General features: G+C 41.6%; 1 protein-coding gene and 1 pseudogene across 3 annotated transcripts in view; one reads left to right on the forward strand and one right to left on the reverse strand.

Moving 5' to 3' along the window:
* Positions 1-12,455, forward strand: part of ZSCAN26 (zinc finger and SCAN domain containing 26) — a 17,241-nt gene continuing 4,786 nt past the window's right edge. The window contains exons 1-4 of one of the 2 annotated variants that reach the window (XM_082415406.1): positions 1-3,862; positions 7,684-7,834; positions 8,752-9,237; positions 9,547-9,664. In XM_082415406.1, coding sequence (XP_082271532.1) covers positions 8,818-9,237; positions 9,547-9,664 — 538 coding nt within the window. In that variant the 5' untranslated portion in view covers positions 1-3,862; positions 7,684-7,834; positions 8,752-8,817. The remainder of the gene's footprint in view (positions 3,863-7,683; positions 7,835-8,751; positions 9,238-9,546; positions 9,665-12,455) is intronic. The other variant, XM_082415405.1, reaches the window with a different exon arrangement.
* On the reverse strand, positions 6,321-8,259 carry LOC309638163 (protein BEX3 pseudogene; annotated as a pseudogene). Its single transcript has 2 exons — positions 8,200-8,259; positions 6,321-6,923 (listed from the first exon to the last, which is right to left on the reverse strand). The product of its transcript is annotated as a protein BEX3 pseudogene (transcript).

Below are 12,455 nucleotides of genomic sequence, written 5' to 3' on the forward strand. Positions count from 1 at the left end.
CCTCAAGAAAAAACTGCTTTTTGAGATCTCTGTAGTAATTTATTTTTTATTTTTAATTTTAAAAGTAAAATGTGCACGTTTTTTAAAATATTCGAACACTACAGGAGGAAAGTCAGTAAAATGTAAGTCTTTTACCCCAGCCCCTGATCCTTCTCCCCAAAGAAATTTCTTTTTGGAATCTTCTATATCTGTCCATAAGTTCCGTGTATATACAAGCATGTATGTTGCAGGCTGAAGATTGAATCTATTAACCTGAAGGGGTTTTTTGTTTTTGTTTTTTTCCCTGTTGCTCTGACTTTTCTCTCTTTGAGGGCTTCATTGCCTCATGGAGCCGTTCATTTACCCCAGGGAGAACCAGAAGAACCCCAGAAAGAACAAAGGATTCAATTGAGTGTATACTTCTGGTTTCCATTTAACACTGAGTTAAAAAGTAGAGGTTTATTGGCTCATTTTCCTCTTCAGGCTGGTTTCCCTTAAATAACGAAAAGGCTGCCAAAGCTCCTGAGTTTGGTTATATATTTTCCTGGTCCACCTATGAAGAGAGAACATTTTTGTCCTGGCATTCCAAACAAGTATACTGAGATGCAGCCTAATTAGATTAGCTTAGGTCACATGCCCTTCCTCAGAAAAGGAATTGTTGCAAGGGAAATAGAATGGCCTACTCCTGAATCTGCAGATTTTGTCACCCTAATGGGCTACATGGGCAAGGAATGGATACCTGAGTGAAAATCAGAGTAATGTTGGGAAGAGGGTGGGGTAGGCAACCAACAAATGCCCACTACAGTCTTGAATGATTTTTTTTTTAAATATAGAATAGAGAGTACAAGTGCTGAAAGCCAAAGTTTTCTTGAAGAAAATCTTGGCTTTGACTTAGAAGCCGAGTACCTGATTGAAGGGGTGATAGGATTTATCCATAAAAATAGACATAAAAAAGATAACGATCCAGAGTGCTTGAGTATTCCAAAGAGTAGATTAGGCACAAGCTAGACTAGGAGGAGAAAGAACAAAATGAGAATAAAGGAGGAGCTCATGAAAAGGAGATCAGATCAGGAGGGACCAGGTGGACAAGAGAGTTAGCATTGAGAGGCTGGCTAGCACCAATGCTGGAAAAGACTTTTAGAGTGAGCTCCACTGATGTTCTGTGTAAGGCTTTTGTTGTCATCCAGTGACATCTTCCTGAACTCTGAGACTTCAGCGCTAACCAAACTAATTTGGATAAGCCCCTTTTCAAGGCTCATGACCCTGGTAACCCCACAGAGCTGAAGGTGAAGGAGTGCAGTTCTAGAATCTGGCAGGGCAGAGTGATGTAGAAGGGCACTTTTACCCCAATATGTGACTTGATTGACACTGGACCACACTAGCTTGAGATTTTCCCCAAAGAGAGTTGGGTGAAAGCCACCTTGTTACATATGTATATTTCCATTTTTAGAAACAAACCATACCACACTATACAGATGGATCTATACCTTGCTTTTTTCACTAAACAATATATATTGGAGATATTTTATATCAATGCATGTAAATCTATCTCATTCTTTTTAATGACTTTATAATATTCTATTGTATGAAAGAACCATGTTTTATCCAATGTTTAAGATGTTTTCTGTATTTTGCTATTATACAATACTTGCAGTGAAAATCTTTGTGGATGTATGAGAGTATTATCTGTAGCATACTCATCTAGAAATAGAATTAATTATTGGGTCAAAAGTCCTTTGGGTCATCTAAAAATGGCCATCTAGAAGTGGAATTATTAAATCAAATGGAAGGTATTTATAAGTGCTTTCTATGTGCTAGGCACTGTAACAGATATTAGGGATAAACCAAAGAGCAAGTTAGGCTTGATCCCTGCCATCAAAGAATTTTACATTCTACTGGGATACTTGTAACTCATGGCTGTAATGCAGTAGTGCCTCTGATCATATAGAAAAGGAAGCTTTTATTTTAAATATCCTATGAATGGACCTGATGGAAACATATAGACAACTGTTTTGTTTACAAAAATGAGGATAATCCTGGAAAATGAAAATCTCAAGTTCGAAAATTGACTTGTATTATTAGTGAAATGTAGCTCTGTCCTGGTAAAAATTGCATTTTGATTTGTTCTCACCTTATCTACCTCTACCCCTTCCAAAAGATACAAACAGACTACATAAAAATGCACACCTTGAATTTTTGTTGAAAAACTCTTGTTTGTCAAGCTGTTACATTAAGTGTATTTATTTTCATGGGATAAACAACGCAATGCCATTAATCTCAGCCTTGATAATATGAGTGATATTTAAGAAGCCAGCCATGGTAGGGAGTTTGAAAGGGGGTAAATGAATTAGAATACATTTACTTCCTTTTAAAATTAAAATTTATGTTTACTCTTTGCATAATTTTTTGGGGGGAAAGCCTTTCTTTATAAATTTGAAAAATCAGATATATGTTTTTTCTTCAGGACAGAATATTAACTTCTAATTAATAAAATATTTGCATTGACTGGATTTGTTAGACTAAGGAAAAGTTTTTAAGTAAATATATTTTACTTTAACTTTTAAAAGATATTTTCGAGCTCTGACCCTCAAGGAGAAGATAACTCTCCTGATGATAGAATTTTTTTTCTTTCCTGTTATGATAATTTCAGGCTTGAAACAATATGAATTATGTCATAAAACCATGGTTAGTATGATATTTGTTTCAAAATTATCAATGATTAAACCAAAGTTTGTTCAGGTGTTTTAAAGGGTTTATTTTGTTCACAGACTGTAAAAATACAGTTTGTGATGAGGTGGACAAGAGAGGGAATATTTGTTTTCTTCTGCATAATCTATTTTTGTAGTGATATGATCCCCTGCACCACCCCCTCACCCCCATACATTGCAGAGAATAATTGTTGATTATTCTCTCCCATAGTAATAGACAGACTGTAACTGAGCAGGACACTATGGGGCCTTCCCAGGACAGACACCTCCCCCATATCCTCTGCTGTAGCTCCTCTCTGAAGTATAGATACATAGATAATAGTATCTGATGCATTCTTCCTGAGTTGTTTTACAGATGCTAAAATTACCACCAAATGGAAGAAATTAACTACTTGATGATCATGAGCCCCCAGACCTACAGGCTCCTAAGAACTGATAATGTTAACCGCCCTGTTACCGCAACACCAACCAATCAGAGAAGTGCGCAGGAGCTTGATCACCGTCACCTGGCTTTTAAAAAAATGCTTTGCTGAAAACCTTTGGGGAGTTGGAGGTGTTTTGAGCACTGACCACGCGTTCTCTTTGCTTGGTCCTGCAATAAACCTTTCTCTGTTCCAGACTCCGACGTTTTGGTTTGTTTGGCCTCACTGTGCGTCCAGCTCACGAACTTGCGTTTTGTAACAATTCTTAATTTTTTATTACCTTAAACCCTTCAATCTAAATATACGTTCATTGTTCAATTTAAACTTCAAAATACTTTGACGTTTATTTTTTCCACTGTATTTGATGACTTTTTAAATTGGGGAGAAATGGTAATATATGTGTCCGTGTTTTAATTACGTGAGTAAGCAAAGTGGAATGCCAGCTGTTTGTGATAACAGTAAAGTGAGCTGGCCTGTTTTTTACATGAATAAAATAAATTTCGGCTTAAAAAATGAAAAAACCGTAAGCGCACACCGGGACGCCCCTCTCAGCCGCGGGACTTGGAGAACGTTCAGCCAACCATTGGGAGCTTGGCCTCCTCCTGCGAGGCGGGAGCAGAAGGCCATCGAGCCGCGGTCCTCCCGCAGTCCTAGAGCGACGCTAGAGTGAGCCGCGGAGCGAGAGCCGGAGATCAGCGAAGAGCTAAGACGGGGCTTGAGAGTGTTTGGCCCTTCCTGCCGGTTGTTGGAGCGGTGAGTGGTGACTGTGCCCCAGCTTGGGGAGGAACTGCAGCCCGTGGGCTGGGGATTAGCTGATTCCCTGAGGGTGGGAGTGCAGGGAAGCCTTACCCGACAGAGGGGCCGTGTGGACTTGGGGCGGGGGCGGGCGAGAGGTGTCAATCCTGGGCCCTAGGAGGGGAATGATGCTGTGGATCTAGTTATTGGGGCACAACCTTCTGCTGCATATTTTTCATCCACTGAGCTCAATTTTAAATACCTATTAAATGTAAGCCTTAGAAGGTAACATTTGAGCAGAAACCTGAGGGATGTTAAAAGATCTGTGTGGCCTTTGGGGGTACGAATTTTCTAAGCAGGGGGGAACAGCAAGTTCAAAGGCCCTAAAGCGGGAGCTTGCTTAACATATTCGAGGAATGGCAGGGAGACCAGAGTGGTTGGAGCGCAGTGAACAAGGGGGAAGTGTGTAGAAGATGATATCAGAAAGATTGGGGGGTGGGAGGAGGCCTGTAGAAAAAGTGGGCATTGTATTGTGTAAGAAATTTGGTCATTTCTTGGCGTGAAGAGTTGTCGGAAAATTTTAAGCAAAGGAAAAACATCTGACATGTTTTAAAGCATCTACAGCTGGGAACTCATGATGAGAACAGACTGTAGGAAGGCAGGAAAAAAGCCGGTCCCAGTTTGAAGGCTATCAGTCAGGGAGAATTCTCTCTTACTTGGGGAAAGTCAGCCTTTTTTTTTTTTTTCTATTCTGGCCTTCAGCTGATTGGATGAAGCCCACTCACATTAATGAGAGCGATCTACTTTACTCAGTCGAGTCATTTAAATGTTAATCTCATCCAAAAACACCCTCACAGAAACACGAGAGTAATGTTTGGCCAAATATCTGGGTACTCGGTGGCCCAGTCAAGTTGTCACATAAAATTAACCATTTTTATTTTCTGTCTAAGAATCATTACTTTCGCAGGCTTTTTTTTCACTTTCATTAAGAGTTCCGTTGCCCCTTGAACAATGCCGGAGTTAAGGGCTCCTACCCCCAGTGCAGTCGAAAATCTGAGTATAACTTTACAGTCAGTCCTTTGTATTCACAAGGCCGCATCGCAGATTCAGCCAACTGCAGATTCAGCCTATTTATTAAAAAAAAAAAAAAAAAATCCGTGTATCAGTATAAGTGGACCTGCGCAGTTCAAACTTGTGTTGTTCAGGGGTCAACTGCAGCAGGATTGGCTTTTTGAATTATGAGTCCATTTTTGACAGAGAAAAATATCAGCTGGGAGTGCTACTCTAATACACATCCAGGAATATATAACAGCTAGCTGACTTTGGAACCTAACTGGCCGCAGCCACTAACTGAGTGAGCCTCACGCATGTTGGTTCAGAAGTGTGTGCCAGCAGTTGGCAGACGCTATTCACTGATTTCTAGAGTCACTCAAGAGTCATCAAAATCAAGAATGCTCACTCTCCACATACCAAGAGCCTGTTTCAAAGGACGATGGTGGAATTCTCTGAGTTCATTTTTGACATGTTGGGTTTGAAAGGCTTTTGTAAGGTATCCAGAAACCAGATAGCCAGAAGGAAATATAGATCTGGCACTCTTGAGGTATCTGGGCTGAAAAATAAGGAAGTCATCAGCATAAAGATAGTAATTGCACTTACAGACATACCTGTCCTCTACATTACCCCCTCCTATCTTATGTCCTAGTTCTCTCCTTCCTTTCAATGTCCTATTTTTTGAAAGTAATTTTTGCTTACTCTTGCCATTTTCTCATTCTCCTGTGGCAAGGTGACTGTCCTCCCTATCCCATGACCAGAATTGCCTTCACAGAGGTCACAATGACCTCTTTGTTTTTTAATTAAGTGCATATGTCAGTTCGTAGGTGAACGCACCTTCCTAAAACATTTCACTCTTGAACACTGCCTCTTTATAATTCCAATTATAAATCAGTCAGTTGCTATTCTTTTTCTGGGGGTGGGGGGATGTTCCAGTGCGGACCAGAAAACCTGCTAAACAAATTCTAAAAGAGCTGTACCACTATTTAGTTACTATTCTTTACAATTATTATCTCATTTACCTCAAAACATCTCTGTGAATTAGGTATTACCTTCATTTTACAAATGAGTAAACAGTGTAAGTGACAGAGCTAGACTAGAACCCAGGCCTGTCTGAGGCCCAGGCTCTTTCCATCACTCCACACTTACAGAAACAGATCCCCTTGGCCTTCTACATACTACTATCCTTGTTTTCCTACCTCTGCAGTTGTTCCTTCTTACTTCTCTTCCTTACATGTCGGTGTTTCCCAGGGTTCCAGCCCCACTTAGCCTTTTCCCAGCCATAACTAACAACTACCCTGAAGATGTGAGGTTTTCCAACAGTTCTGTGCTCAGACTTTTCTCTGTCTGAAAAACCCTTTCCCGATTTTCTAGCCTAACTTTCACTTGTCTTGTAAGAGTCAGAAGGACTCACCTCCAGAAAGCCTTTTCTTTCTTTCCTTTTTTTTTTTTTTTTTGCTATTTAATTGCTTTATTAGCTTTACATTTTTCCATGCAAATGGGTGAAACTCTACTGTTGACAGAAACTTAGATTGGGTGCCAAGGCAACCTCCAATGAGAAGCTGGTAACACAGAACCCACCTGACACATGGAAATTACATAAGGTTCACAGCAAATGGATCAGTAAAGGCATATCAGGAAAATGCAAGGAAAAGAATGACAGTGGGAATCACAGTATTAATCTCGTGGAAAATGGCAGGAGTCAAGGCATAAGGCAGAATTCATCATGATGGTCATGGTGATTAGAGAGCTCCCCCATAAGGATACACAGACAGTTCCTCAACTGCAGCTCCCTAAGTTTTCTCCTGATTTCTCTCATCTCCTCCATGAACATTTCCATATCATCTCTATCTCCACCCATCCCATCGCTGACCTGCCTCTTGGGTATGGCCCATCGGAAATTAGGGGCAAGTCGACGAGCCTGTCCCTGTCTATTATTTCCTGCTGGCTGGTGGCCTTCGCCCCCTCCCAAAGGGCGGTCTACCTCTCCATTCTGCACAGGCTGCTCTATTTCTTCGTTTTCCTGGACCTATCCTTGCTGCCTCCTGCTCGTGATTCTCGCCACGAGTGCGCTGCCTAGATGCTTAGTCTCGAAGACCTGCAAAGGGCCGGGGTGAGGGCAGGGGGCTTCAGAAAGCCTTTTCTGACCTGCTGATTCACTTGAGATTTCTTACGGAACAGAGAGTTGTAAAGGCCAAGGAGTTCTTTTATCTCTGTATCTCAGCAACTAAGAGAGTCTGGCACATTGTAGACAATCTGTAAATGAGATGAGTTATGAATATCCGTATATTCTTTTAGTTAATTCTGATACTGGCTTTAATTAATGAACCTACAAGCAGTTTTACTCATTTTGTGTCTTTTTTCTCCTCTCAACATTTGGAGAATTTTCAAATCTACCGAAAATTTGAAAGAGTAGTACAATTAATACGATATACCCCTCATATAGCAGCAGCTGTGAACTTCCTGCTACATTTGTGTTCTCTCTCTCGCTCCACTTACCGCCCCCCGTAATCCCCCCTCCCCAAAACATTTGAAAATAAGTTTTAGTACCATCTCCTGAGAATAAGGATATTCTCTTACGTGACCACCTGAGAAAACTCTTAAGATCTACACACTTTTTCTGTAAAGGGCCAGATAGTAAATGTTTTGAGCTTTGCAGGTGATACGATCTCTATGGCAACTACAGTTGACCCTTGAACAGAAAGGTTTGAACTGCATAGGTCCACTTATGTGCGGATTTTTTCAATAAATATATCAATAGTATCAATACCTGTGTTTTCATTTTACAGACCTTTAAGTGTGGGGAAAAGTTTGTGTTTGATTAGAGATCACAATATGTGGAGTCAAAAGAACTAGAATTTGAATCCTGATCCTATCCAAGCTGTTTCAGCTTCCTACCCTTGGTCATCTACCAGTTCCTTTGTGTTTGAGGCAGAAATAGTAAGTAGTACACGGATTTTTGACTACACAGGGGTCAGTGCGCCATTGTTCAAGTACTCAGTCCTGCCAGTGTATTGTGAAAGCAGATGTAAACACTATCTAAACAAATGGGTTTGGCTGTATTCCAGTAAAGATTTATGTACGAAAACAGCCTTTGGGCTCTATTTGGTCTGCTGGGCCATAGTTTGCGTATATATATTATTCATATTCAGATTTCTGAATTCTTCAAAACATATTTGTATCTTTTTTTTTTAACTCAAGAGCAAATTTCACACATTGCATTTTGCTGTATCTCTTTAATCTAGAAAAATACCTTCCCCACACCTTCTTTTTATTTTCACGAAATTGATTGCTTGGAAGAGTACCTGCCTCTTGTAGAGAAGCTGCATTCTGGACATTCTGGATTTATCTGAAAGTTTCCTCATTGTTAGATTCATGTTAAACACTTTTAGTAAAAATGCTACATAAGTGATAAGGCACAAGGTCAGTTGTCTTGCTGTTGGTGTTACTAGGTTTTATTTGATTAAGTTTGTGACTGCCAGATAGCTCCATCCTTCCCCTTGTAATTCATAAGCAATCAGTGTGGTGATTCTCTGAGACTATGAGATTGTCCTTTTCCCCTACTCCTTTCACCCAATGATTTCACCCATTTGTGGTTCTTGATTGAAACAGTTATTTCCTCAAGGGCTACAAAACGGTGATTTTTTTCAAATCTGTTATTCCTGCTATGTTAGCTGGCAGTCTTCTGTAAAACAGAGTCTTCTCATTTTGTATGGTTGTTTCAGAGAGGAAAAAAAAAATGGATAGTAATTATTGGAAATGTATAAACCCAACAAAGGGGTATTGCTATTGTTGTTATTATCATTATTATTACTATACTATTACTGTTTCTGTGATTCTTGTTATTACATTTTCAGGGGTATCCCTGAGGAGGCAGTCAAAAGAAAGTTCTCCAGAACAGCGAGAGCAGTCTGAAGCTGGGGATGGCGACAGCATTGGTAACCACTCCTTCCCCGGCTCCTCTGAATCTGAAGAAGGAGGGACTTCACTTAGTGAAGGAGGGTCACCACTCTACTCGGGAACAGGGGGTCAAGCTGCAAGGAAACGGCGCAGGCCTCGGGCAGGAGCCATTGTGCAAACAGTTCAGGCAGTTGCGCTATGAAGAGACCACAGGACCTCGAGAAGCGCTGAGCCGGCTCCGGGAACTTTGCCGACAGTGGCTGCAGCCCGAGGCCCACACCAAGGAGCAGATCCTGGAGCTGCTGGTGCTGGAGCAGTTCCTGACCATCCTGCCCGAGGAGCTGCAGGCCCGGGTGCGGGAGCATCACCCAGAGAGTGGGGAAGATGTGGTTGTTGTACTGGAGCATTTGCAGCCAAAACTGGGAGGAACAGAACAACAGGTGGTAAGGGTCAGATGTGCTCTTTTGCAGGAAAGCAGGAATTGAGACCTCTGGCCAGAGCAGTGGCCATGAGCTCACCAGTGGGAGAATCGCTAAGCTTTGGTTCAGTTTCGTTTCAGTCTGGCTGTTCATTGTTGAAGGTCTTACCTGAGCCTTACCTGTCTCTGCTGGGAGGAAACTGAATGTGCTCCAGGTTCTCCAGCCTCTTTTCTTTGCCCTTCTGTCGTTTCTCTTCGCTCTCTTTTCTAACATTGAAGTGTTTTTCTGAACAGCAGTTTCCTCCTAAACCCACGTGTACCTAATCATCCCTAGGACCCAAACCAGGCAAAGAAACAGAAAATGCTTGTGGAGGAGACGGCCCTTCTGAAAGCAGTGCCGAAGCAGCAGGTCCAGCCTGAGGGTGCAATTCCCAAGCCCAAGAGACAGAAGGGTAAGAAGTAGACTGCATCTTCCTGCATGTGAGATGTGGTGGGCTTCGTGGTGCCCGCTACCTGAGGCCCTGCTTAGCACCCTTGGCATTTTGCATCTTGTTGTTCTTGTTTTGAGTCAGGTTTACTGAGGTATAAATTACACGCAGTAAAATTCACTCTTTGTAAGTGTACAGGCCAATGACTTTTCACAAACATGAAATAATTGTAGTTGTCTAATGATCACCACAATCAAGATATAAAAGTTTCCATCACCCCAGACATTTCCTTTTTCCCTAATCCTTGTTTCTGTTTTTGGATGTTTCTAGTTTGGGGGTTGTTTTTGTTCAGTTAAAACTGAATGCTTCTCCTGTGTAGATCTTCACCTTCCTCTTCTCCCCATTACTGTAGGGGTGAATTAAAAAAGGAGTGCTAGTTTCTTACCCAAGGCAAAGAATTCCAGCCACATGATTCATTACTCATTTCTTCTTACCACATTCAAATTATTGTAAATGACTACTGTCTTTTACTTCTAAATGTTGCCTGAATTATTTTTTTTTTTGCTCTACCATATTTTCTTTGACTCTGAATTTCTCTTTCTAATTTCTATCCCTTTCATTTTCTCCTCTTTCCAGTCTGATACAAGCCCTGCTTCTCTTTTTGTTTTACTGTCTGTCATTTTAGTGCTTCCACTGAAGTTAAATTACCTCCTGTTCATTCTCTGTCATTTAAACACATTCATTAATGTTGCTCTCCTCGTTAAAGCCCTTCAGTGAGCTAAGTAATGTTATTCTTTCAACTTTTTTTTTTGATGTTTGAAAAATTCCATAATAAAAAGTAAAAAATAAAAACCAACCCACCACTTCCAGTGACTCCCAATAACCTTTAACAAAGGCCTCACACGGCATGTTCTGGCATTTGCAGACCTTGCAGCCCCATGTCCACTAACGTCACCAACTTGCTCCGATTTGCTTGAGACTTTTAGCTCCAGCTGTTGCATGTGCTGGGAAACCCCTCAGTCCCAGACACATTGGGACAATTAATCACACTTTGTCCCACCTGCTCACACTGTGTGTTCCGCTCATGCTGAGTTGCATTCCATTTCCCATTTGCTCCTCTTCTGTCTAGAATACTTTTTCCTCACTCTTCCTGGCTAATTCCTACTCATCCTTCAGGACCTAGCTTAGATATCACTTTCTTTGTCCTTCCCTAATTTCTCCAAGTCTGGATCAGTTTCCCCACCTCTGCTGCTAGAGCTCCAAGTTTTCTCCTACCACGGAACTGATCATATTATATTAGAGTGGCTGGTTTACTTCTCTTTTTCTCCCACCAGACCAAAAGGGCAGGGGCTTTGTTTTGTTTCCTGAGTCTGCTACTGTCCCTGGACTAGAGTAGACCTTCAGTAAATGTCTATTTGATGAATGGCTGATTTCAATTCTAAAGGCTTCTTTTACCTACTACCTACTCCCCCTGCTCAATTTCTGAGTCTGCTTCAAAAGTCCTCTTCTTCTGGAAGCTTTCTGAGTAAAGTCGCTGAAAGAGGCCTACCTTTTCTAAACAGCCTTGCAGAAATGAATTTATGCTGTGTAATCAGTGATGGGTGTTTACTTTAAGTATGAAAAGTAGATTTAGCAATAGTAGATTCTTGAAACTGTTCCTTACCCTCTAGATCTGTTGAAAATGTTATTTTATATTCTTCTTTTATTTATTTATTTATTTATTTATTTACTTTTGGCTGCATTGGGTCTTCGTTGCTGTGCACGGGCTTTCTCTAGTTGTGGCGAGTGGGGGCTACTCTTTGTTGCGGTGCGTGGGCTTCTCATTGCGGTGGCTTCTCTTGTTGCGGAGCACGGGCTCTAGGTGTGCGGGCTTCAGTAGTTGTGGCGTGCAGACTCAGTAGTTGTGGCTCGTGGGCTCTAGAGCGCAGGCTCAGTAGTAGTGGTGCACGGGCTTAGTTGCTCCGTGGCAAGTGGGATCTTCCCAGACCAGGGCTCGAACCTGTGTCCCCTGCATTGACAGGCGGATTCTTAACCACTGCACCACTAGGGAAGCCCTGTTATTTTATATTCGAGTTCAGGTTGTTTTTCAGTTTTGGAGGCCCCTGCCTCCCCTTTTAGTTGTGTATGTCATTATAAAATCACTGGAAAAGAACCTCTCTTGTTCTCATCCCTTAACTCTCACTCCCTCCCCCATGGAGGCTACTTCATCCTCTTGAAAAGGCCTTTACACACAGTACATGTTTTTAATCTTCCCTCTCCCACATGTGCTTTTCTTTCCCTGATGTCTCCTTCCCACACCCTTCACTTTCTCATCTACTCTCACTCTTTAAATGATCTGCTGCCTTTATCTTGCTTACACGGGGTAACCCTCATTTGCTTGTTATGAGGGCTGCTTAGATGTTCCCTCTTCTATTTTCTCCATCCATCTCCCCTTTTACTCTCTCATTGTGACTTTGCCTCCCCTTTCAGGCTCCGGGACGTAAAAGACTTATCCTATCTACTGTTCCCTCTCACCCTCTTCCCTGTGTGTCTGAGCTAAGGTTTTATTCAGCACACATTGTTATAATTTGCTTATATGTCTTATGTTCCAGACATATAAGCAAATTATTACAGCACTGAGATATAATAGCTCCATTGAACCACACAGGAGAGCAGTTACTGTACTGCTGTCCAAGGAGATCAGGAAAGGCTAAGACATTTTTGTGGACTTCATGTTACCCTCAGGGCCTTGTGGCCCAGTGTTTTTGATTTATTGGTGAGGACACTGAGCCCCGAGGAATTACCTAAGATTACACAGTTAATCATGATAAAATTG

Source organism: Balaenoptera physalus (genome assembly GCF_965194825.1).
Source record: "Balaenoptera physalus genome assembly, chromosome: 11".
Taxonomy (NCBI): Eukaryota; Metazoa; Chordata; class Mammalia; order Artiodactyla; family Balaenopteridae; genus Balaenoptera; species Balaenoptera physalus.